Source organism: Oncorhynchus kisutch, linkage group LG17, assembly GCF_002021735.2.
Source record: "Oncorhynchus kisutch isolate 150728-3 linkage group LG17, Okis_V2, whole genome shotgun sequence".
In the NCBI taxonomy this organism is placed as follows: Eukaryota; Metazoa; Chordata; class Actinopteri; order Salmoniformes; family Salmonidae; genus Oncorhynchus; species Oncorhynchus kisutch.
Window position 1 is genome coordinate 85958543 of NC_034190.2, and position 23078 is coordinate 85981620.

At 43.4% G+C, this 23078-nt stretch overlaps 1 protein-coding gene across 4 annotated transcripts in view; it reads left to right on the top strand.

Moving 5' to 3' along the window:
- The first annotated feature begins 4951 nt into the window (after window positions 1-4951).
- mbd1a (methyl-CpG binding domain protein 1a) overlaps window positions 4952-23078 on the top strand; it is a 47472-nt gene continuing 29345 nt past the window's right edge. For all 4 annotated transcript variants that reach the window (XM_020507042.2, XM_031794875.1, XM_031794876.1 and 1 more), the window contains exons 1-6: window positions 4952-5052; window positions 7362-7745; window positions 8403-8623; window positions 9300-9486; window positions 14050-14142; window positions 14771-15488. In XM_020507042.2, coding sequence (XP_020362631.2) covers window positions 7572-7745; window positions 8403-8623; window positions 9300-9486; window positions 14050-14142; window positions 14771-15488 — 1393 coding nt within the window. In that variant the 5' untranslated portion in view covers window positions 4952-5052; window positions 7362-7571. The remainder of the gene's footprint in view (window positions 5053-7361; window positions 7746-8402; window positions 8624-9299; window positions 9487-14049; window positions 14143-14770; window positions 15489-23078) is intronic.

Here is a 23078-nt window from a genome sequence, read left to right on the forward strand (position 1 = left end):
TCTGTTCTCTCTCTCTGAGACCTTGTTATGTGGCCTCTCTCTCTGAGACCTTGTTATGTGGCCTCTCTCTCTGAGACCTAGTTATCTGTTCTCTCTCTCTGAGACCTTGTTATGTGGCCTCTCTCTCTGAGACCTAGTTATCTGTTCTCTCTCTCTGAGACCTAGTTATCTGTTCTCTCTATCTGAGACCTAGTTATCTGTTCTCTCTCTCTGAGACCTTGTTATGTGGCCTCTCTCTCTGAGACCTAGTTATCTGTTCTCTCTCTGAGACCTAGTTATCTGTTCTCTCTCTCTGAGACCTTGTTATGTGGCCTCTCTCTCTGAGGCCTAGTTATCTGTTCTCTCTCTCTGAGACCTAGTTATCTGTTCTCTCTCTCTGAGACCTAGTTATCTGTTCTCTCTCTCTGAGAACTAGTTATCTGTTCTCTCTCTCTGAGAACTAGTTATCTGTTCTCTCTCTCTCTCTGAGACCTAGTTATCTGTTCTCTCTCTCTCTCTGAGACCTAGTTATCTGTTCTCTCTCTCTCTGAGACCTAGTTATCTGTTCTCTCTCTCTGAGACCTAGTTATCTGTTCTCTCTCTCTGAGAACTAGTTATCTGTTATCTCTCTCTGAGACCTAGTTATCTGTTCTCTCTCTCTGAGACCTAGTTATCTGTTCTCTCTCTCTGAGAACTAGTTCTGTGTTCTCTCTCTCTGAGAACTAGTTATCTGTTCTCTCTCTCTGAGAACTAGTTATCTGTTCTCTCTCTGAGACCTAGTTCTGTGTTCTCTCTCTCTGAGAACTAGTTATCTGTTCTCTCTCTCTGAGAACTAGTTATCTGTTCTCTCTCTCTGAGACCTAATTATCTGTTCTCTCTCTCTGAGACCTAGTTCTGTGTTCTCTCTCTCTGAGACCTAGTTCTATGTTCTCTCTCTCTCTGAGAACTAGTTATCTGTTCTCTCTCTCTGAGAACTAGTTCTCTGTTCTCTCTCTCTGAGACCTTGTTATGTGGCCTCTCTCTCTGAGACCTTGTTATGTGGCCTCTCTCTCTGAGACCTAGTTATCTGTTCTCTCTCTCTGAGACCTTGTTATGTGGCCTCTCTCTCTGAGACCTTGTTATGTGGCCTCTCTCTCTGAGACCTAGTTATCTGTTCTCTCTCTCTGAGACCTTGTTATGTGGCCTCTCTCTCTGAGACCTAGTTATCTGTTCTCTCTCTCTGAGACCTAGTTATCTGTTCTCTCTATCTGAGACCTAGTTATCTGTTCTCTCTCTCTGAGACCTTGTTATGTGGCCTCTCTCTCTGAGACCTAGTTATCTGTTCTCTCTCTGAGACCTAGTTATCTGTTCTCTCTCTCTGAGACCTTGTTATGTGGCCTCTCTCTCTGAGGCCTAGTTATCTGTTCTCTCTCTCTGAGACCTAGTTATCTGTTCTCTCTCTCTGAGACCTAGTTATCTGTTCTCTCTCTCTGAGAACTAGTTATCTGTTCTCTCTCTCTGAGAACTAGTTATCTGTTCTCTCTCTCTCTCTGAGACCTAGTTATCTGTTCTCTCTCTCTCTCTGAGACCTAGTTATCTGTTCTCTCTCTCTCTGAGACCTAGTTATCTGTTCTCTCTCTCTGAGACCTAGTTATCTGTTCTCTCTCTCTGAGAACTAGTTATCTGTTATCTCTCTCTGAGACCTAGTTATCTGTTCTCTCTCTCTGAGACCTAGTTATCTGTTCTCTCTCTCTGAGAACTAGTTCTGTGTTCTCTCTCTCTGAGAACTAGTTATCTGTTCTCTCTCTCTGAGAACTAGTTATCTGTTCTCTCTCTGAGACCTAGTTCTGTGTTCTCTCTCTCTGAGAACTAGTTATCTGTTCTCTCTCTCTGAGAACTAGTTATCTGTTCTCTCTCTCTGAGACCTAATTATCTGTTCTCTCTCTCTGAGACCTAGTTCTGTGTTCTCTCTCTCTGAGACCTAGTTCTATGTTCTCTCTCTCTCTGAGAACTAGTTATCTGTTCTCTCTCTCTGAGAACTAGTTCTCTGTTCTCTCTCTGAGAACTAGTTATGTGTTATCTCTCTCTGAGACCTAGTTATCTGTTATCTCTCTCTCTGAGACCTAGTTATCTGTTCTCTCTCTCTCTGAGAACTAGTTATCTGTTCTCTCTCTCTCTCTGAGAACTAGTTATCTGTTCTCTCTCTCTCTGAGAACTAGTTATCTGTTCTCTCTCTCTGAGAACTAGTTATCTGTTCTCTCTCTCTCGGAGAACTAGTTATCTGTTCTCTCTCTCTCAGAGAACTGGTTATCTGTTCTCTCTCTCTGAGAACTAGTTCTGTGTTCTCTCTCTCTGAGAACTAGTTATGTGGGAACACCAGCTGTAGGTAGACCTATACATTTCACATGGGCTACATCCCCAAATGGCATCCTACATAGAGCACGACAGGCCCTGGTCAAAAGTAGTGCACTATAAAGGGAACAGGTTGCCATTTGGGACACATTCGGTTGAAGTCAGAAGTTTACATACACTTAGGTTGGAGTCATTAAAACTCGTTTTTCAACCACTTCACAAATGTCTTGTTAACAAACTATAGTTTTGGCCAGTCGGTTAGGACGTCTACTTTGTGCATGACACAAGTCATTTTTCCAACAATTGTTTACATGGCTTTAGAAGCTTTTGATAGGCTAATTGACATCATTTGAGTCAATTGGAGGTGTACCTGTGGATGTATTTCAAGGCCTATCCTTCAAACTCAGTCTCTCTTTACTTGACATCATGTGGAAATCAAAAGAAATCAGCCAAGACCTCAGAAAATAGATTGTAGACCACAAGTCTGGTTCATTTTCCAAATGCCTGAAGGTACCACGTTCATCTTTACAAACAATAGTATGCAAGTATGAACACCATGGGACCACACAGCAGTCATACCGATCAGGAAGGAGACACTTTCTGTCTCCTAGAGATTAATGTACTTTGGTGCGAAAAGTGCAAATCAATCCCAGAACAACAGCAAAGGAACTTGTGAAGATGCGCGAGGAAACAGGTATATAAGTATCTATATCCACAGTAAAACAAGTCCTATATCGACATAACCTGAAAGGCCACTCAGCAAGGAAGAAGCCACTGCTCCAAAACTGCCATAAAAAAGCCAGACTACGGTTTGCAACTGCACATGGGGACAAAGATCGTACTTTTGGGAGAAGTGTCCTCTGGTCTGATGAAACAAAAATAGAACTGTTTGGCCATAATGACCATCATTATGTTTGGGGGGAGGCTTGCAAGCCGAAGAAGGGGGAGGCTTGCAAGCCGAAGAACCCCATCCCAACTGTGAAGCACAGGGGTGCTTTGCTGCAGGAGGGACTGGTGCGCTTCACAAAATAGATGGCATCATGAGGGAGGGAAATTATGTGGATATATTGAAGCAACATCTCAAGACATCAGTCAGGAAGTTAAACTTGTTCGCAAATGGTTCTTCCAATTGGACAATGACCCCAAGCATACTTCCAAAGTTGTGGAAAAATGGCTTAAGGACAACAAAGTCAAGGTATTGGAGTGGCCATCACAAAGCCCTGACCTCAATCCTATGGAAGATTTGTGGGTAGAACTGAAAAAGCGTATGGAGAACTGAATCAGTGTGTGAGCAAGGAGGCCTACAAACCTGACTCAGTTACACCAGCTCTGTCAGGAGGAATGGGCCAAAATTCACCCAACTTATTGTGGGAAGCTTGTGGAAGGCTAACTGAAATGTTTGACCCAAGTTAAACAATTTAAAGGCAATGCTACCAAATACTAATTGAGTGTATGTAAACTTCTGACCCACTGGGAATGTGATGAAAGAAATAAAAGATGAAATAAATAATTATCTCTACTATTTTTGTGACATTTCACATTCTTAAAATAAAGTGGTGATCCTAACTGACCTAAGACGGGGAATTTGTACTTGGATTAAATGTCAGGAATTGTGAAAAAGTGAGTAAATGTATTTGGCGAAGGTGTATGTAAACTTACGACGACTTCGACTTGTACACAGGGATTCATGGTGTGGACAAAGCAACATGAGGAGCTACATGTGTATGTTTCCTATTTTCCCACAAACTGTCGAAGAGCGTTTTCAAGTGTTGTCTGACATCATGTTACTGACGGTGTTAATGTGTTTTATGGTATTTTATTGCCGAAGTCAACATTACATCTTTTTCTTCTTAACCAAGTATTGGAATGGAGTTTAGGAATTATGTGACAAATTAAAACCTGCCAATGAGACATTTGAATGGATATCCTATTCATTTTACAGCACAAATGGTTGGGTGTGATGGCCTACTTCCAGATATTGGTTCATCCATATTTGTTTTTAGAATAGGCCTCTTTTTCAAGATCTAAAATCAGTTTGTTCCTCGTCAGTTTTGCTGGCTTTTCTGATAGCTACATTGAGGAAAAATGTACGGACTATGACTGCGATATGGGGTTGTCTCGCCAAGCTATCTTACGATGAATGCACAAACTGTAAATTGCTCTGGATAACAGCGTCTGCTAAATGACTAAAATGTCAAATGAACAAATCGATTATCATACCAGATAATAATAATCAAATAAATGGTATAGGTCCGATTCCATTCATGAGCGTGACCCCTCCCCCAATATATATACTATTCAACAGAGACCGCATTTTCTGACGTTCTCACCGACCCTCAAAGGGATTGCGTAGAAGGGAAAGGGTCGCAATGTTTGATCATGGGGTAGGCTAATTAGTCTTATCAGGGCATTAGTCTTATTGAGTCTAAACATGTTCGTGATCCTCTGCCATCATTCTTCACTAAGGTAGCAACATTTATAATATTCAGAGACATTAAGTCCCATGATGCACTGGTCATCGTGCACTTAACTCGGTCACCATTCAAAGTTGGACTCGATACAAATTGGCCGATACTTTAATTATTATTTTTTTTTTTTTTATTATCTTGCCGATCGCCGTCCCTTCCCGCTCGTTCTGCACATGCCCAGTTCAACACATTAGTCCCCTGAAGAAAAAAAAGGAAACGAGAACAGGAAGACGATCGAACGTGATTTCGGCCGCGATGGAAGAAGCTTTACTGTGTGAGTATTTTCAACGAATTTCTGTCCATTTTAGAGGGTTTGTTTACATTTGTTGCAACGTTGCAAATTATTAACAAAGATTGGCGCTACATCGCTGACCCAAAAAAAATCACGAATGGAGTTTTTTTCAAAACAGAATCATTATAACATGAGAATTAGAAGAAATAAATCTGAGTAGCGCATAACATTCTCCTGCAATGAGCAGTTTTTCAGTCGTAGCGCCGAGGGGAAAACACACGGAGCCGTGGACGGAGAACGGAGAGAGGGGGAGTGAGCAGCAGAGGAGGGTCCTACACAACGAGGAAGGGTATATTCATTACGTTGATTCTGCTGCAAAACGTTTTGTCTGTGGAACAGAAACGTTACTTCAAACGCTTTTGAGTTCCGTTTTGTTCTCAAAAAATAAGTTGTAGTTCAGTAGTGTCTCTTAAAAAATATTGTTAAAAATAAATACACGTATGGAAGAGGTTGAAGAAACCCAGCACCGGGGTCCTCACTTCAGAGACAGCACTTCGCAGACTATTCAGATTGGAATGGCAACGCGTGGAAACCATACCATTTCAAAGGGAACTACAACTTCCGTTTAAGTACCCAGTTTTTACGTGACGTCGAAGAGCGTTTGCGGGGAGAGAAAAAAAAAACGGGTTTCACAAACCGTAAACGTTATGCAACAGAATCTGTGTAATGAATACATCCCCTGTTGTTGTGAGTCACATGGATCCGACGACCAGGCTGAATCATGGCGGATGGAACATGAAAGTGGTTTTTTTTTGTGTGTGTTTTTTTTTGTTGCTACAGTGCTTCGATGCACGCCTACCCATGTTAATGACTAGCAACAACCAAGCCATGTTTCCAGTTGTTGTTTTTAAGAGTTTGGTAGATAACAGCTTTTTGGGTCACTAGCTATGTATCAAACGTGTTGGTAATGTTCATCAAAACAACACTACAATCAGATGAAGTTGTAGTGATTTCATTGCCGCAGTTCGAAACAGCTGGCCGTGCTACTAGCTAACTACAGTGTGTTTTGAGTTTGTCAAGGCTGTAACTAACACGAACTTGGCAGATGGCCCATTCATCAACTACAGGTTGATAAGGAGATCTGACACTAGTCAGTCTTAAATAGCCTACCAGATAATATTATTACAATAACCCAAACATATTTTCATGATGATATTGAGGTTTTTCTTAGTTCTATTTATATTTTTGACATCTTAGCAGACACTTTTCCAGAGGGACTTAGTGCATTCCTATACACTCCTGTATACAAGGGGCTGTGCTCCATTGTGATTTGAGCACAGTGCTGCAGTCATTGATTCAGTGTTTCCCCTACCATTCTATAAGGTAGGGCGGGCCCCCCCATTTTTAATTGAAAAATTTGAATTTGACTGTTATAATGCCAGAAGGTTTGCCTCTTGCTTTGGAGACCTAGAGAAAGTTTGATTTAGGCAAAGACTGAATTGATTAGCAGTGTTGTGAACAGACACCATACAACCTATTCTGCAAAGCACGTTGACAAATGGCTTTTGACAAAAATATACCAGCCAGTTCCCACTTTACTAGCACTGTGTTTAAAGCTTGATGATGTGGGGTTCCTTGTGAGTTTTGAAGTTTAATTAGTCAATATGACTAATTGATTAATTTAAGCCGCCAGGTGATTGGTTGGATTTAAAACACGGGCAGGGTTTAAACTTCGAAGAGCAACCCCAAAGGCCTGTAATATTCTAACTCTGCAGGTGTAGGCTTAATAATTTAGGTATTACATTTCCCACGCCCTCCCTGGTAATTATTTTTTCTAATAAGCTTGTTTATAAATGATCCATTAGGCCTTTTTTCCACTCATGTCCTGTTATCTTGGAAAGTGGTGTCAGCATTACGTTATTATGCTGCTGCTTTTCTGCAGACAAGTGTTTTTGTTTTGTTCTGCCGCCCTCGATCAGTGCGCTGTGATCACCATGGCAACCACATATTTTTTTTCTTCTTCTCCGGTGCTAAACATATCGCCAAGGCACCAGCGTGTAGCCTTGGAAACCCACATGGGTGAACGCCAAGCTCCAGATTGATGGGTTTCAATCGAGCCAATATCCATGGTTTTCTTGTTGTTTCTATGTAACGTATGCCCTTGCATGTTAGTTCACAGTAAATTACATGTTTGGTCCTAGCAATCGTTGTCAATGGTTGAGATTTTTTGAATTAACATTTTGAATGTAGGTTATATATTGATAATTTCAGAACTGTCCATTTGTTACCTTGTTCTTTCTATTTTATAATAAATAATGATACCGACTGACATTTTTTGCCCTTTATTTTAGAGTGTTCCAAACATCAGCTGACCCCACCCAAACCCCTTACCACCACAAATGCCAAGATGAAGAGACTAGAGACTTTGTGTATAGACCTTCATAGGTCGTAAGGCTACAGGCGAGAACAGAGGAGGACCTGTGTTTGCTGTGAGTCAGTAACGTTACTGAACATGGATGATAAACAGTGAGTAGGCTTAACTAGATTACATTCGACCCGACATGGACAGGAAGCGCCCTAAACTGCTCATCCTAAGGAGAGACACAGTAGAGGGTAGGATGGTGGCACGACACATTGCTCTGGAGGAGGACACGCCCCTGAGCCACGCGGCCAATCAGGCTCCAGACCTCGGAGAGGGAGCCAATCAGGGAGACCCGGCCGGGGCTGAAGAAGAGGTGAGTGAGGGGTGTTTTCAGTGATCTGAAAGACGGTTTTGAACATTGCAGAAAGAAAACAGACAGAGCTCACTCTTTATTTTATCCAACAGACAATTGTAACTTTAAAGAAAAGTATTATATATTAACATATGCCATTAGGCAGACACTTTTATCCTAAGCAATTTACAGTCATTTACATAGGAATTACATTGTATACATTTTACACTCTTGGCACCATAATTTCAGTTTATTCAGCTATAGCAGGTCTTTAAAAAAAAAAAGTGTTTTTTAAAAATGTCATCAAATTATTCCAACGTACCTGCAACAAGACTATTTTTATATATATATATATTTAAGCTAGCATTTTTTCCTATTTTGAGAGAATCATATATGTTCTACACCCCATTTCTATCTGAATGTTCTGTGGCATTACATCCTCCTGAACAGTGACTAGAGTTGACACCATTTCTATCTGAATGTTCTGTGGCATTACATCCTCCTGAACAGTGACTAGAGTTGACACCATTTCTATCTGAATGTTCTGTGGCATTACATCCTCCTGAACAGTGACTAGAGTTGACACCATTTCTATCTGAATGTTCTGTGGCATTACATCCTCCTGAACAGTGACTAGAGTTGACACCATTTCCATCTGAATGTTCTGTAACGCGACAGACCCGTGTTGAAGAGGCGCTGATCCAGCTGGAGAGCGACATGCTCCCTCTAGGAGCAGAGGTCCAGATGCACACGGTCTCCAGTGAACGACTGGTTTTGACCCAGGGGACAAGGGAAGGAGGGAGGTGTCTGGATGGGCCGCCTGGAGCCTGGTCTGAGCCCCTGGGGGAGGACGACATTGACGATGGGGAAGAGATGGAGGAGCGTGATAATGAACAGAGGTATGGAATTTAATTTCTTCACTCACACTTGATCTTCCTGGTAACTGATTTAGCTGATAGTGGCTACTTGTAATGACTGAATTCTGGTTGTTTTCCCCACTAAATTCTCTGGATTTTAGAGCGTCTACTATCTGACTGAAATGTAAAATGGTCATCGTTTTTATTATTTATTACATTTGTTAGTGTCTGCATTCTGCCACATTCTTTTGGTTTTTAAGAACAGTTGTCTCATTAACCGAGCCCTGTGATATTTTTATTTTTTTACCTTTATTTTACTATGCAAGTCAGTTCAGAACAAATTCTTATTTTCAATGACAACCCACTGTTCCTAGGCTAACTGCCTGTTCAGGGGCAGAACGACATATTTGTACCATGTCAGCTCGGGGGTTTGAACTTGCAACCTTCCAGTTACTAGTCCAATGCTCTAACCACTAGGCTACCCTGCCGCCCCAGGTGGACTGGTACATCAAGCTGTCGCACTACAGAAACAGGAGACAGACTAGTGTCCTGTCCAGGGGGTGTCATGGTACATCAAGCTGTCTCACTACAGAAACAGGAGATCGACTCCTGTTATATGGGTTGTTCTGGTACATCAAGCTGTCTCACTACAGAAACAGGAGATCGACTAGTGTTATGTGGGTTGTTCTGGCTCAGACATACGTTATCCTTTGTCCAGACCGGCTCCTAAGCGCAGGTGGAGGTGGAAGGTTCCGGTACAGGCTGACGACGACTGGGAAGATTGCTCCTCTTTAGGGCTGGGCTGGAAACGCAAAGTGGTGTTCCGGCGCTCAACCACCCTGCCCGCTAAGAGGAAGTGGGACACGTACTACTGCAGTCCTTGTGGGGACCGCATGAGGAGCAAGGTGAACACTGCTAAATACTTCTACAGCGAGAAAGGGGGTAGCGGTCAGGTATGAATTAATGTTTGACGTGGATTTAACAGGTGACCTCAATAAAGGGATTCACCTGGATTCACCTGGATTCACCTGGATTCACCTGGTCAGTCTATGTCGTAGAAAGAGCAGGTGTTCAATCATGTGGTAAAGAGTCCTGAACGCTAATTGGCTGAAAGCCGTGGTATATCAAATCGATCCCAATAAAAGGTGTTATTACGTGCTCCACTAAGGCAGTTATTTATCTTATAACTGGTCCTTGTGGTAAAAATGATGTAGGTAAAACAAAGCGCGAATTAAAAGTACGTATCTCAGAGCATCGTAGCACCATTAGGTGTAAAAACTTTACTTATCCAGTTGCGGCCCACTTCTTGGAGGCAGGCCACTCGATTTCATCTCTGCGTTATATTGGCATCGAACATGTCACCCTCCCTAGGAGAGGGGGTGACCTTGATAATTTATTGTTAAAACGAGAGGCTGCCTGGATCTTTAACTTAATGACCCTTGCGCCCTTCGGTCTCAACGTAGACTCAATCTGAAGCCATTCTTGTGATTATTGTGACTTTGCCATTGTAATTGTTTGTAAACTTGTATAGTCAAATGAATCTATGATAGTATGCTATCCATTTGTTGTTTGTATGCTGCTCTTTGTATGACATTTTAATAATTGATTATTAACCAATGGTATTAGGCCACTCCTGGCCATGATTACAGACACCTGTGTCTTTTGACACTATATAAACGAGTCATCCCGCAGTGTTTGATAATACCCTGATGAAGACAGCTTGGCTGTCCAAACGTTGGTAATTACATTGTTGCATCTGAGCTCCTAGAGTGTGCGGCTCTCTTTTATTTTCAAGTTTCTACTCCGCTAGCCAGCACCTCTAGCCAGCACCTCTAGCCAGCACCTCTAGCCAGCACCTCTAGCCAGCACCTCGTCTTAATAGGTGTTCTACTCCGCTAGCCAGCACCTCGCCTCAATAGGTGTTCTACTCCGCTAGCCAGCACCTCGCCTTAATAGGTGTTCTACTCCGCTAGCCAGCACCTCGTCTTAATAGGTGTTCTACTCCGCTAGCCAGCACCTCGTCTTAATAGGTGTTCTACTCCGCTAGCCAACACCTCGTCTTAATAGGTGTTCTACTCCGCTAGCCAGCACCTCGCCTAAATAGGTGTTCTACTCCGCTAGCCAGCACCTCGTCTTAATAGGTGTTCTACTCCGCTAGCCAGCACCTCGTCTTAATAGGTGTTCTACTCCGCTAGCCAGCACCTCGTCTTAATAGGTGTTCTACTCCGCTAGCCAGCACCTCGTCTTAATAGGTGTTCTACTCCGCTAGCCAGCACCTCGTCTTAATAGGTGTTCTACTCCGCTAGCCAGCACCTCGTCTTAATAGGTGTTCTACTCCGCTAGCCAGCACCTCGTCTTAATAGGTGTTCTACTCCGCTAGCCAGCACCTCGTCTTAATAGGTGTTCTACTCCGCTAGCCAGCACCTCGTCTTAATAGGTGTTCTACTCCGCTAGCCAGCACCTCGTCTTAATAGGTGTTCTACTCCGCTAGCCAGCACCTCGTCTTAATAGGTGTTCTACTCCGCTAGCCAGCACCTCGTCTTAATAGGTGTTCTACTCCGCTAGCCAGCACCTCGCCTTAATAGGTGTTCTACTCCGCTAGCCAGCACCTCGCCTAAATAGGTGTTCTACTCCGCTAGCCAGCACCTCGCCTAAATAGGTGTTCTACTCCGCTAGCCAGCACCTCGTCTTAATAGGTGTTCTACTCCGCTAGCCAGCACCTCGCCTAAATAGGTGTTCTACTCCGCTAGCCAGCACCTCGCCTTAATAGGTGTTCTACTCCGCTAGCCAGCACCTCGCCTTAATAGGTGTTCTACTCCGCTAGCCAGCACCTCGCCTAAATAGGTGTTCTACTCCGCTAGCCAGCACCTCGCCTAAATAGGTGTTCTACTCCGCTAGCCAGCACCTAGTCTTAATAGGTGTTCTACTCCGCTAGCCAGCACCTCGTCTTAATAGGTGTTCTACTCCGCTAGCCAGCACCTCGTCTTAATAGGTGTTCTACTCCGCTAGCCAGCACCTCGTCTTAATAGGTGTTCTACTCCGCTAGCCAGCACCTCGTCTTAATAGGTGTTCTACTCCGCTAGCCAGCACCTCGTCTTAATAGGTGTTCTACTCCGCTAGCCAGCACCTCGCCTTAATAGGTGTTCTACTCCGCTAGCCAGCACCTCGCCTTAATAGGTGTTCTACTCCGCTAGCCAGCACCTCGCCTAAATAGGTGTTCTACTCCGCTAGCCAGCACCTCGCCTAAATAGGTGTTCTACTCCGCTAGCCAGCACCTAGTCTTAATAGGTGTTCTACTCCGCTAGCCAGCACCTCGTCTTAATAGGTGTTCTACTCCGCTAGCCAGCACCTCGTCTTAATAGGTGTTCTACTCCGCTAGCCAGCACCTCGTCTTAATAGGTGTTCTACTCCGCTAGCCAGCACCTCGTCTTAATAGGTGTTCTACTCCGCTAGCCAGCACCTCGTCTTAATAGGTGTTCTACTCCGCTAGCCAGCACCTCGTCTTAATAGGTGTTCTACTCCGCTAGCCAGCACCTCGTCTTAATAGGTGTTCTACTCCGCTAGCCAGCACCTCGTCTTAATAGGTGTTCTACTCCGCTAGCCAGCACCTCGTCTTAATAGGTGTTCTACTCCGCTAGCCAGCACCTCGTCTTAATAGGTGTTCTACTCCGCTAGCCAGCACCTCGTCTTAATAGGTGTTCTACTCCGCTAGCCAGCACCTCGTCTTAATAGGTGTTCTACTCCGCTAGCCAGCACCTCGTCTTAATAGGTGTTCTACTCCGCTAGCCAGCACCTCGTCTTAATAGGTGTTCTACTCCGCTAGCCAGCACCTCGTCTTAATAGGTGTTCTACTCCGCTAGCCAGCACCTCGTCTTAATAGGTGTTCTACTCCGCTAGCCAGCACCTCGTCTTAATAGGTGTTCTACTCCGCTAGCCAGCACCTCGTCTTAATAGGTGTTCTACTCCGCTAGCCAGCACCTCGTCTTAATAGGTGTTCTACTCCGCTAGCCAGCACCTCGTCTTAATAGGTGTTCTACTCCGCTAGCCAGCACCTCGTCTTAATAGGTGTTCTACTCCGCTAGCCAGCACCTCGTCTTAATAGGTGTTCTACTCCGCTAGCCAGCACCTCGCCTAAATAGGTGTTCTACTCCGCTAGCCAGCACCTCGCCTAAATAGGTGTTCTACTCCGCTAGCCAGCACCTCGCCTTAATAGGTGTTCTACTCCGCTAGCCAGCACCTCGTCTAAATAGATGTACGTTTATTTTTCTTCTAGATCAGATCGTATACCACGGGTATGACAAAAACCATATCTTTTGAAAAACATTTTTTTGGGGGACTGTTCTACTTACGTTGGTAACCAGTTTATAAGAGCAATAAGGCACCTCAGGGGGTCTGTGATATATGTCCAATACACCACGGCTAAGTGCTGTTCTTATCGCACGACTCAACGCAGAGTGCATGGACGCTACCATTAGCCGTGGTATATTGGCCATATACCACAAACCCCCAAGGTGCCTAATTGCTATTACAAACTGTCTACCAATTTTAATAAAAAAATATTCCATACCCGTGTTACACAAGGCTGATATACCACGGCTGTCAGCCAATCAGCATTCAGGACTCGAACCACCTAGTGTATATTTATATTCCTAACTCATTACGATATCTTCTTTCTTTTCTTTTGGATTCTGTGTGTATAGTTATTATATTAGTAGATCTACACTGTTGGAGCTAGAAACATAAGCATTTCCGTACACCTGCGGTGTATGCGACCAATAAACAGATTTTTAAACTCTGGTCCTTTAAAAACCTGCATTGTCTAAAATATTGTGTGTTGTACCGTGTACAAATAAATGCATGTGGTTTTGAAGTAAGGAGATACTGGTATGGAGATACTGGTATGGAGATACTAAGGAGTGGGGTGATACTGGTATAGAGATACTGGTATAGAGATACTGGTATGGTGATACTGGTATAGAGATACTGGTATGGTGATACTGGTATGGTGATACTGGTATGGCCCATGATACTAAGGAGTGGGGTGATACTGGTATGGCCCATGATACTAAGGAGTGGGGTGATACTGGTATGGCCCATGATACTAAGGAGTGGGGAGATACTGGTATGGCCCATGATACTAAGGAGTGGGGTGATACTGGTATGGTGATACTGGTATGGTGATACTGGTATGGCCCATGATACTGGTTTGGAGATACTGGTATGGCCCATGATACTAAGGAGTGGGGTGATACTGGTATTGCCCATGATACTAAGGAGTGGGGTGATACTGGTATTGCCCATGATACTAAGGAGTGGGGTGATACTGGTATGGCCCATGATACTAAGGAGTGGGGTGATACTGGTATTGTAGGCTGCATGTGTATGATCTGTATGCAATGTTTTACATTGATGCTAAATAATGTTGTCTTGCCTTGGATGGTCAATAAAGTTATATTCTATATTCTAAGGTTGAACTGACCAAATACCTCCGTGGTGGCATGGACCTCTCTCGTTTTGACTTCCAGTCAGGACTCTTCTTGGATGAGAAGAGCAGGTTGAAGGTAAAAACACTTCCTTACTTCCTGGTGCCATTATTATTCCCGAGGGCCTTACTTCCGGGTGCCATTATTATTCCTGGTGCCATTATTATTCCTTCCTGGTGCCATTATTATTCCTGGTGCCATTATTATTCCTGGTGCCATTATTATTCCCGGGGGCCTTACTTCCGGGTGCCATTATTATTCCTGGTGCCGTTATTATTCCTGGTGCCGTTATTATTCCTGGTGCCGTTATTATTCCTGGTGCCGTTATTATTCCTGGTGCCGTTATTATTCCTGGTGCCGTTATTATTCCTGGTGCCGTTATTATTCCTGGTGCCGTTATTATTCCTGGTGCCGTTATTATTCCTGGTGCCATTATTATTCCTGGTGCCATTATTATTCCTGGTGCCATTATTATTCCCGGGGGCCTTATTATTCCTGGTGCCGTTATTATTACTGGTGCCATTATTATTCCTGGTGCCATGGGTCTTATTCATTAGTGAATAAGGTAGAACCGTCCCTGTTTTCAGCCCGCTTGCTTCTGATTGGTTCCTAGTGATCGACCCTGGTTTCCACCTCCGATATTGCTGTGTATGTACACAGTAGTTATGTAAAAAAATAAATATTTAGGTTTATTTCCTCACCACAGCATTTGAACCACTTGGAGGAAGTTCACTCCTCTAGTACGAGCACCTCCAGGGCTGGTACCCCTATGACCGACACCCCCAGGACAGGCACTCCAGACCTGGACCAGAACCACACCCCCGATGGCTTCCCTGGAACTCCTCAGCGCACACCACAGAGTCAGGCCAGCTTCCCGCACATCACACAGTCCCCCACTGCTGTTATCCACAACAGCCTCCCCACCGCCCCTAAGCCTTCCCTGGCCAGGGGCTCTCCCTCTCTCCGTCTGGAGCAGATCTCCCCACAGAGACTCAGTGCCATGGCCTCTTCAAGCCGAGACGCGGTAATCTCTCATCTGTCTCAGTCTCTCCTGCCTCTCAGCCCGACCAACAACCAGCTCCTTCAGTCAGGACTACAACCACCTAGCCCAACCAAGAATCCGCTCTCTCAATTAGGACTACAAACCCCAGAGAGGCACAGGAAGGTAGTAGTGATCCATAGGCCGGATGTGGATCTGGACCCAATCACCTCCCCTCCCCCTCAGCACCGTTCCCTGGTAACCCAGTGGACCCAACAGTGGAGTGGATCTAATATTGTGCTGAATGGACACAGAGAAATGGACACCGAGAAACCAACTTGTACAGGTAGACGTGGACAGGCAGAGTCAGTGAAAGTAACGTCCCTTAGGCCAGGCTCCTACGGTGAGAGGATTCAGCAGATGAAAACAGCCAATGACAAAGATGGTGAGTCCTTTTTTAAAAATTTTTTTCTTTTTTTTCTCTCCATTCTTTTGTATTCAACAAGCCAGGGATAGTCCGCTCAGTAACACTGGCTTATCTTTCTCAGAGGGCTAGACTACAAAACAGGATCAAGGAGTTAGCCAGCCAGCTTACCTAAAGATTCTGAACAGAGTGGCTGCAGATCAGACTTTTCCCAGATCCCCTACCCCCCTCAAAAAAAACTGAATATTCTGAACAGAGTGGCTGCAGATCAGACTTTTCCCAGATCCCCCACCCCCCTCAAAAAAAAAACTAAAGATTCCGAAGCTTCTGCACACGTGTTGCTTCTGTACTTTAGGCAGTAGAGGGCTACTCTGGTGAATGGTGCTCGTTTTAATACAGTTATATAGACGCTGAGATCACATAATGATAGGCTTCTACGTAACAGAGTGAATATAATAGCACAGTAGAACTGTCAGACACAAAACAAAAAACACACAACAGAGCATCCCACTAGGCATAATACACAGGTAGGCTATGCTACGGTCTGTTAGCAACGTAGCTCTAAAATTCATTCAGGTAGGCTATGCTACGGTCTGTTAGCAACGTAGCTCTAAAATTCATTCAGGTAGGCTTAGTAGCCTAGGCCTACTCCCGACCGGTCACGTTGTACAGCGCCATATTTTCCTAACGGAAACCCTGAGGAAACACAGACATATGTAAAATGCATTTTCATCTTTCTTGGAATAGAAACACCATAATATTAATCAATTTAATTAAGCTACATTTCTAACAGTATAAACAGCACAACAAATACAATAATTTTAAAACACATTATAATCAACCCCATATAGTCTGTTCTAACAAAAAAAGTTTTAAAAGTCTAGTACAGCCAATATTAAAATCAACAGTGGCTTATATTATAAAAATGTGCGCAGTCTCTTTAACCAGTAATGATGTCATTCATGAGGCAAGAGGGGGACAGCCGTCTGAGCCTTAGCTATTTACACGCACACACACACATACTCAGTTTTGCTGAGGCAATAGATAATCTTTCGGCGAGACGACAGAATAAGTTCAAATATGGTGGTGAGAGGAAGCCCAGTGGCCGACAGTGGGAGAAGATGGAGCGAGATGGATTTTGGCCGACGTTCTGCTAATTTTCTCATCGATGAGATCAAAACTGTTTTCTGTTTTCAAAACTAGAATCTGTTACGAACAGCTTGTTTGTAGACTTTGCTAACGTTTAAAAAAAAAATGGTGTTCATAAGGAGTGAAGGGACTTATTGAGTTACCACTTCAGAGTAGGCGTTCCCTAATGGAAATATGGAAATGCATGATAGAACGAACCAATCGCCTGTCGCCAGCTCATGTTTGGATCTGCACACTATGATACATTTTCTCCCATTGGAAACAACAAGCTGTGGTCTATCTTGGGTTAATTATGCAAATATATTTTTAAAAAATAACCCAGCTCTAGCTTGTTAGGGCTAGTGGTTCCGCTAGCTGGCATCCGCTGAAAAGGCAGAGCACAAAATTCAAATATTTTTTTGAAATATTTAACTTTCATACATTCACAAGTGCAATACACCAAATTAAAGCTTAACTTCTTGTTAATCTACCCATCATGTCTGATTTCAAAAAGGTTTTACTGCGAAAGCACACCATATGTTTATGTTAGGTCAGAGCCTAGTCTCAAAAAACACACAGCCATTTTCCAGCCAAAGAGAGGGGTCACAAAAAGCAGAAATAGAGAGAAAATTAATCACTAACCTTTTATGATCTTCATCAGATGACACTCATAGGACTTCATGTTACACAATACATGTATGTTCGATAAAGTTCATATTTATATTCAAAAACCTCAGTTTACATTGGCGCTTTATGGTCGGTAATGTTGTGCCTCGAAAACATCCGACAATTTTGTCTGGCTTGCCGTTCCAAATAAAATTGAATATTTATTTGTCCATATAATTTAATAAGCAGGTTGCTAGGTGTAGGCAAAACCATAAGCAAATAGGTAAACTGTGATATGACTAAAGAGTTAATCAGGGTGATTTTTCCACATATAGACAGGTATTTTCCTTTCCCTGATAGCAAGATCTATTTTTGCTAACTTTATATAAAAATGTATTGGAGTGAGAATTTCTTTCGGGATATGTATACCGAGTATGTCCACATCCCCGTCAGACCATTTAATTGGTAAACTACACGGTGATGTAAAATTGGATTTTTTTGTTTGTTTGTGATCCAATATGTAATATAGTACACTTTGGTTTTAATCCAGAGAGGTTAGCAAAAGTATCTAGATCCTCTAAGAGGCTGTGGAGGGATTCTAGTTGTTGATTTAAATGAAGACACGAATCATCAGCGTACAATGAAACACTTGTTTAAAAGCCACGGATTTCTAATCTCTTAATATTATTGTTGGATCTCATTTTAACAGCTAACATTTCGATGGCAACAATAAATAGATATACCGATAGTGGACAACCTTGTTTATTCCTCTTAACAGTTTAAAACTTTCTGAGATTTAGCCATTATTTACTATTTTACACCTAAGGTTACTATACATAATTTTAACCCATTTTTATAAGAGATACCCCAACATTGAAATATTCTAGGCATTTATATATAAAATCCAGTCATATTTTATAAAAAGCCTTTTCAAAATCAGCTATGAAAACCAGGCTTGGTGTCCCCGATATTTCATAGTATTCTATTGTTTCCAGTACTTGTCTTATATTATCTCCAATGTATCATCCATGTAAAATAAAAACCTGTCTGATTAGGATGAATAATATTTGACAATACTTTTTTTAGATTCTATGCGCCAAGCATTTAGCGTATTTTGGATTTTTGCATCACAACACTGAACACTGAAGAGGCCTCCGATTTTTTTTAATGGACTGGATCTTTATATATACCACTTATAATGATATCAGACTACCTTGTTACGTGTCCGATAATTTACCATTTTATATAGGAGCGGTTAAAACAGGCTAATAATGGTCCTCTCAATATATATTTTTAAAAAGTTTGATATACTTCCACTGGTATGCCATCCAGCCCTGGAGGTTTCCCAGACTTAAAGGCTTTAATTGCATCAAGAAGTTTCTTCTCTGTAATTTGGCCTTCATATGAGTCTTTCTGTACATATGTTAATTTTACATTATTATTATTATTATTTGGAGAAAAATCCATACAGTTAGCTTCGGTTAGTAGAGATGGAGGAGACAAACGAAAACATATTCTTAAAGTACTTCCTCTCTCAAAATATCATTCAGTGAATCATGCGTGACTCCATCATTTGTAACAAGTTTCAATACATTTTTTTGGGTCGCATTTCTGTATTGAAGATTGGAAAATAATTCGTATTTTTTTCCCCCATATTCCATCCAGTACGCTTTATTTTTATATAATATATTACACTGGATCTTTCTGGAATAAGTTCCTCCATTTCTTTGTGTTTTTCCTCTAACTTATTCTGCGCCTCTATGGTACAGTTTATATTGCTATCGATCTGTTCTGTTAGTCCTTTAATTTCCTTTGTTAATGTGGACTCTATTGACCTAAATATTTTTTGTTTTATGGATGAGTACTGACTTGCCTCTAAAGGCACATTTAAAAGTGTCCCATACAATAAGGGGATCTGCTGTATCTAATGTTATGTCTGGAAAAAGTCAGTTATACATTTTTCTGTCCTAGTTTTAACAATTTACATTTCCAATATCCTCGCCCACGTGGAAATTCTGTAAGAGTTATTTATTTAATTATACAGTGGGGCAAAAAAGTATTTAGTCAGACACCAATTGTGCAAGTTCTCCCACTTAAAAAGATGAGAGGCCTGTAATTTTCATCATAGGTACACTTCAACTATGACAGACAAAATGAGAGAAAAAAATCCAGAAAATCACATTGTAGGATTTTTTTAAATGAATTTACAAGGGACACAATTTCCCTAGTTAAAATATATTCATGTTAGCAGGCAATATTAACTAAATATGCAGGTTTAATTTGTTTTACATGTGTATTGATTTTAAGAAAGGCGTTGATGTTTATGGTTAGGTACGTATTGGTGCAACGACAGTATTTTTTTTCACGAATGCACATGTTAAATCACCTGTTTGGCAAAGTAGGCTGTGATTCAATGATAAATTAACAGGCACCGAATTGATTATATGCAACGCAGGACAAGCTAGATAAACTAGTAATATCATCAACCATGTGTAGCTAACTGGTGATTATGTTAAGATTGATTGTTTTTTTTACAAGATAAGTTTAATGCTAGCTAGCAACTTACCTTGGCTCCTTGCTGCACTCGCGTAACAAGTGGTCAGCCTGCCACGCAGTCTCCTCGTGGAGTGCAATGTAATCGGCCATAATCGGCGTCCAAAAATGACAATTACCGATTTATAAAAACTTGAAATCGGCCCCAATTAATCGGCCATGCCGAATTAAGAAGCTTTAAATTAGAATTAGGAATTAGAAGCTTGTGCTTCTAGTTCCGACAATGTGTTGTTGTTTTACCTGAAATGCACAAGGTCCTCTACTCCGCCAATTAATCGATTAATCTATAAACCAATTAGGAGATGGCACGTGGGTACCTGCTTCTATAAACCAATGAGGAGATGGCACGTGGGTACCTGCTTCTATAAACCAATGAGGAGATGGCACGTGGGTACCTGCTTCTATAAACCAACGAGGAGATGGCACGTGGGTACCTGCTTCTATAAACCAACGAGGAGATGGCACGTGGGTGCCTGCTTCTATAAACCGACGAGGCAGGACTTGCAGCAAGATCTGCGTCACAAATAGAACTGACTTTTATTTTAGCCCTTGGCAACGCAGACGCTCGTTGGCGCAATAATTGAATAATATAGATTTCTACATTTATTTTGCATGCGAGCAGTGTTTTCAGCCTGTAAAGGGTTTCAGTAGATATCGAACTCAGTTATACTGTGTCTAAAGGGTTTCAGGTAGATATCACTTCATCGCCCTAGTGGTCATACATAAGTAATAAGACCATTATTCTACTTTGTTTATTGACGTGTCATTTTAGGATTTTTCTCGTTGTTTTAAAGGAAACCGATAAAATAATGGCAGTTTCAACATCTCTACATGCTGTATCACATTATTCAAGCATATTAACTTCTGTGCAGCATGAGAGGGGAGCTAACATGATGCAGTCCAGACTCCCAGGCTAACAGTGAGTTAGTGGAGCTAACATGATACAGCCCAGACTCCCAGGCTAGCAGTGAGTTAGTGGAGCTAACATGATGCAGTCCAGACTCCCAGGCTAGCAGTGAGTTAGTGGAGCTAACATGATGCAGTCCAGACTCCCAGGCTAGCAGTGAGTTAGTGGAGCTAACATGATACAGCCCAGACTCCCAGGCTAGCAGTGACTTAGTGGAGCTAACATGATGCAGTCCAGACTCCCAGTACAGGCTAGCAGTGGCGCTAGCATGATACAGCCCAGACTCCCAGGCTAGCAGTGAGTTAGTGGAGCTAACATGATGCAGTCCAGACTCCCAGGCTAGCAGTGAGTTAGTGGAGCTAACATGATGCAGCCCAGACTCCCAGGCTAGCAGTGAGTTAGTGGAGCTAACATGATGCAGTCCAGACTCCCAGGCTAGCAGTGAGTTAGTGGAGCTAACATGATGCAGTCCAGACTCCCAGGCTAGCAGTGAGTTAGTGGAGCTAACATGATGCAGTCCAGACTCCCAGGCTAGCAGTGACTTAGTGGAGCTAACATGATGCAGTCCAGACTCCCAGGCTAGCAGTGACTTAGTGGAGCTAACATGATGCAGTCCAGACTCCCAGGCTAGCAGTGAGTTAGTGGAGCTAACATGATGCAGTCCAGACTCCCAGTACAGGCTAGCAGTGAGTTAGGGGAGCTAACATGATGCAGTCCAGACTCCCAGTACAGGCTAGCAGTGAGTTAGTGGAGCTAACATGATGCAGTCCAGATTCCCAGGCTAGCAGTGACTTAGTGGAGCTAACATGATGCAGTCCAGACTCCCAGGCTAGCAGTGACTTAGTGGAGCTAACATGATGCAGTCCAGACTCCCAGGCTAGCAGTGACTTAGTGGAGCTAACATGATGCAGTCCAGACTCCCAGGCTAGCAGTGAGTTAGGGGAGCTAACATGATGCAGTCCAGACTCCCAGGCTAGCAGTGACTTAGTGGAGCTAACATGATGCAGTCCAGACTCCCAGGCTAGCAGTGACTTAGTGGAGCTAACATGATGCAGTCCAGACTCCCAGGCTAGCAGTGAGTTAGTGGAGCTAACATGATGCAGTCCAGACTCCCAGGCTAGCAGTGAGTTAGTGGAGCTAACATGATGCAGTCCAGACTCCCAGGCTAGCAGTGAGTTAGTGGAGCTAACATGATGCAGTCCAGACTCCCAGGCTAGCAGTGACTTAGTGGAGCTAACATGATGCAGCCCAGACTCCCAGGCTAGCAGTGACTTAGTGGAGCTAACATGATGCAGTCCAGACTCCCAGGCTAGCAGTGAGTTAGTGGAGCTAACATGATGCAGTCCAGACTCCCAGGCTAGCAGTGAGTTAGTGGAGCTAACATGATGCAGTCCAGACTCCCAGGCTAGCAGTGAGTTAGTGGAGCTAACATGATGCAGTCCAGACTCCCAGGCTAGCAGTGACTTAGTGGAGCTAACATGATGCAGTCCAGACTCCCAGGCTAGCAGTGAGTTAGTGGAGCTAACATGATGCAGTCCAGACTCCCAGGCTAGCAGTGACTTAGTGGAGCTAACATGATGCAGTCCAGACTCCCAGGCTAGCAGTGACTTAGTGGAGCTAACTTGATGCAGTCCAGACTCCCAGGCTAGCAGTGAGTTAGTGGAGCTAACATGATGCAGTCCAGACTCCCAGGCTAGCAGTGACTTAGTGGAGCTAACATGATGCAGTCCAGACTCCCAGGCTAGCAGTGACTTAGTGGAGGTAACATGATGCAGTCCAGACTCCCAGGCTAACAGTGAGTTAGTGGAGCTAACATGATGCAGTCCAGATTCCCAGGCTAGCAGTGACTTAGTGGAGCTAACATGATGCAGTCCAGACCTCCAGGCTAGCAGTGACTTAGTGGAGCTAACATGATGCAGTCCAGACTCCCAGGCTAGCAGTGAGTTAGTGGAGCTAACATGATGCAGTCCAGACTCTCAGGCTAGCAGTGACTTAGTGGAGCTAACATGATGCAGTCCAGACTCCCAGGCTAGCAGTGAGTTAGGGGAGCTAACATGATGCAGTCCAGACTCCCAGGCTAGCAGTGAGTTAGTGGAGCTAACATGATGCAGTCCAGACTCCCAGGCTAGCAGTGAGTTAGTGGAGCTAACATGATGCAGTCCAGACTCCCAGGCTAGCAGTGAGTTAGTGGAGCTAACATGATGCAGTCCAGACTCCCAGGCTAGCAGTGAGGTAGTGGAGCTAACATGATGCAGCCCAGACTCCCAGGCTAACAGTGAGTTAGTGGAGCTAACATGATGCAGTCCAGACTCCCAGGCTAGCAGTGAGTTAGTGGAGCTAACATGATGCAGCCCAGACTCCCAGGCTAACAGTGAGTTAGTGGAGCTAACATGATGCAGTCCAGACTCCCAGGCTAG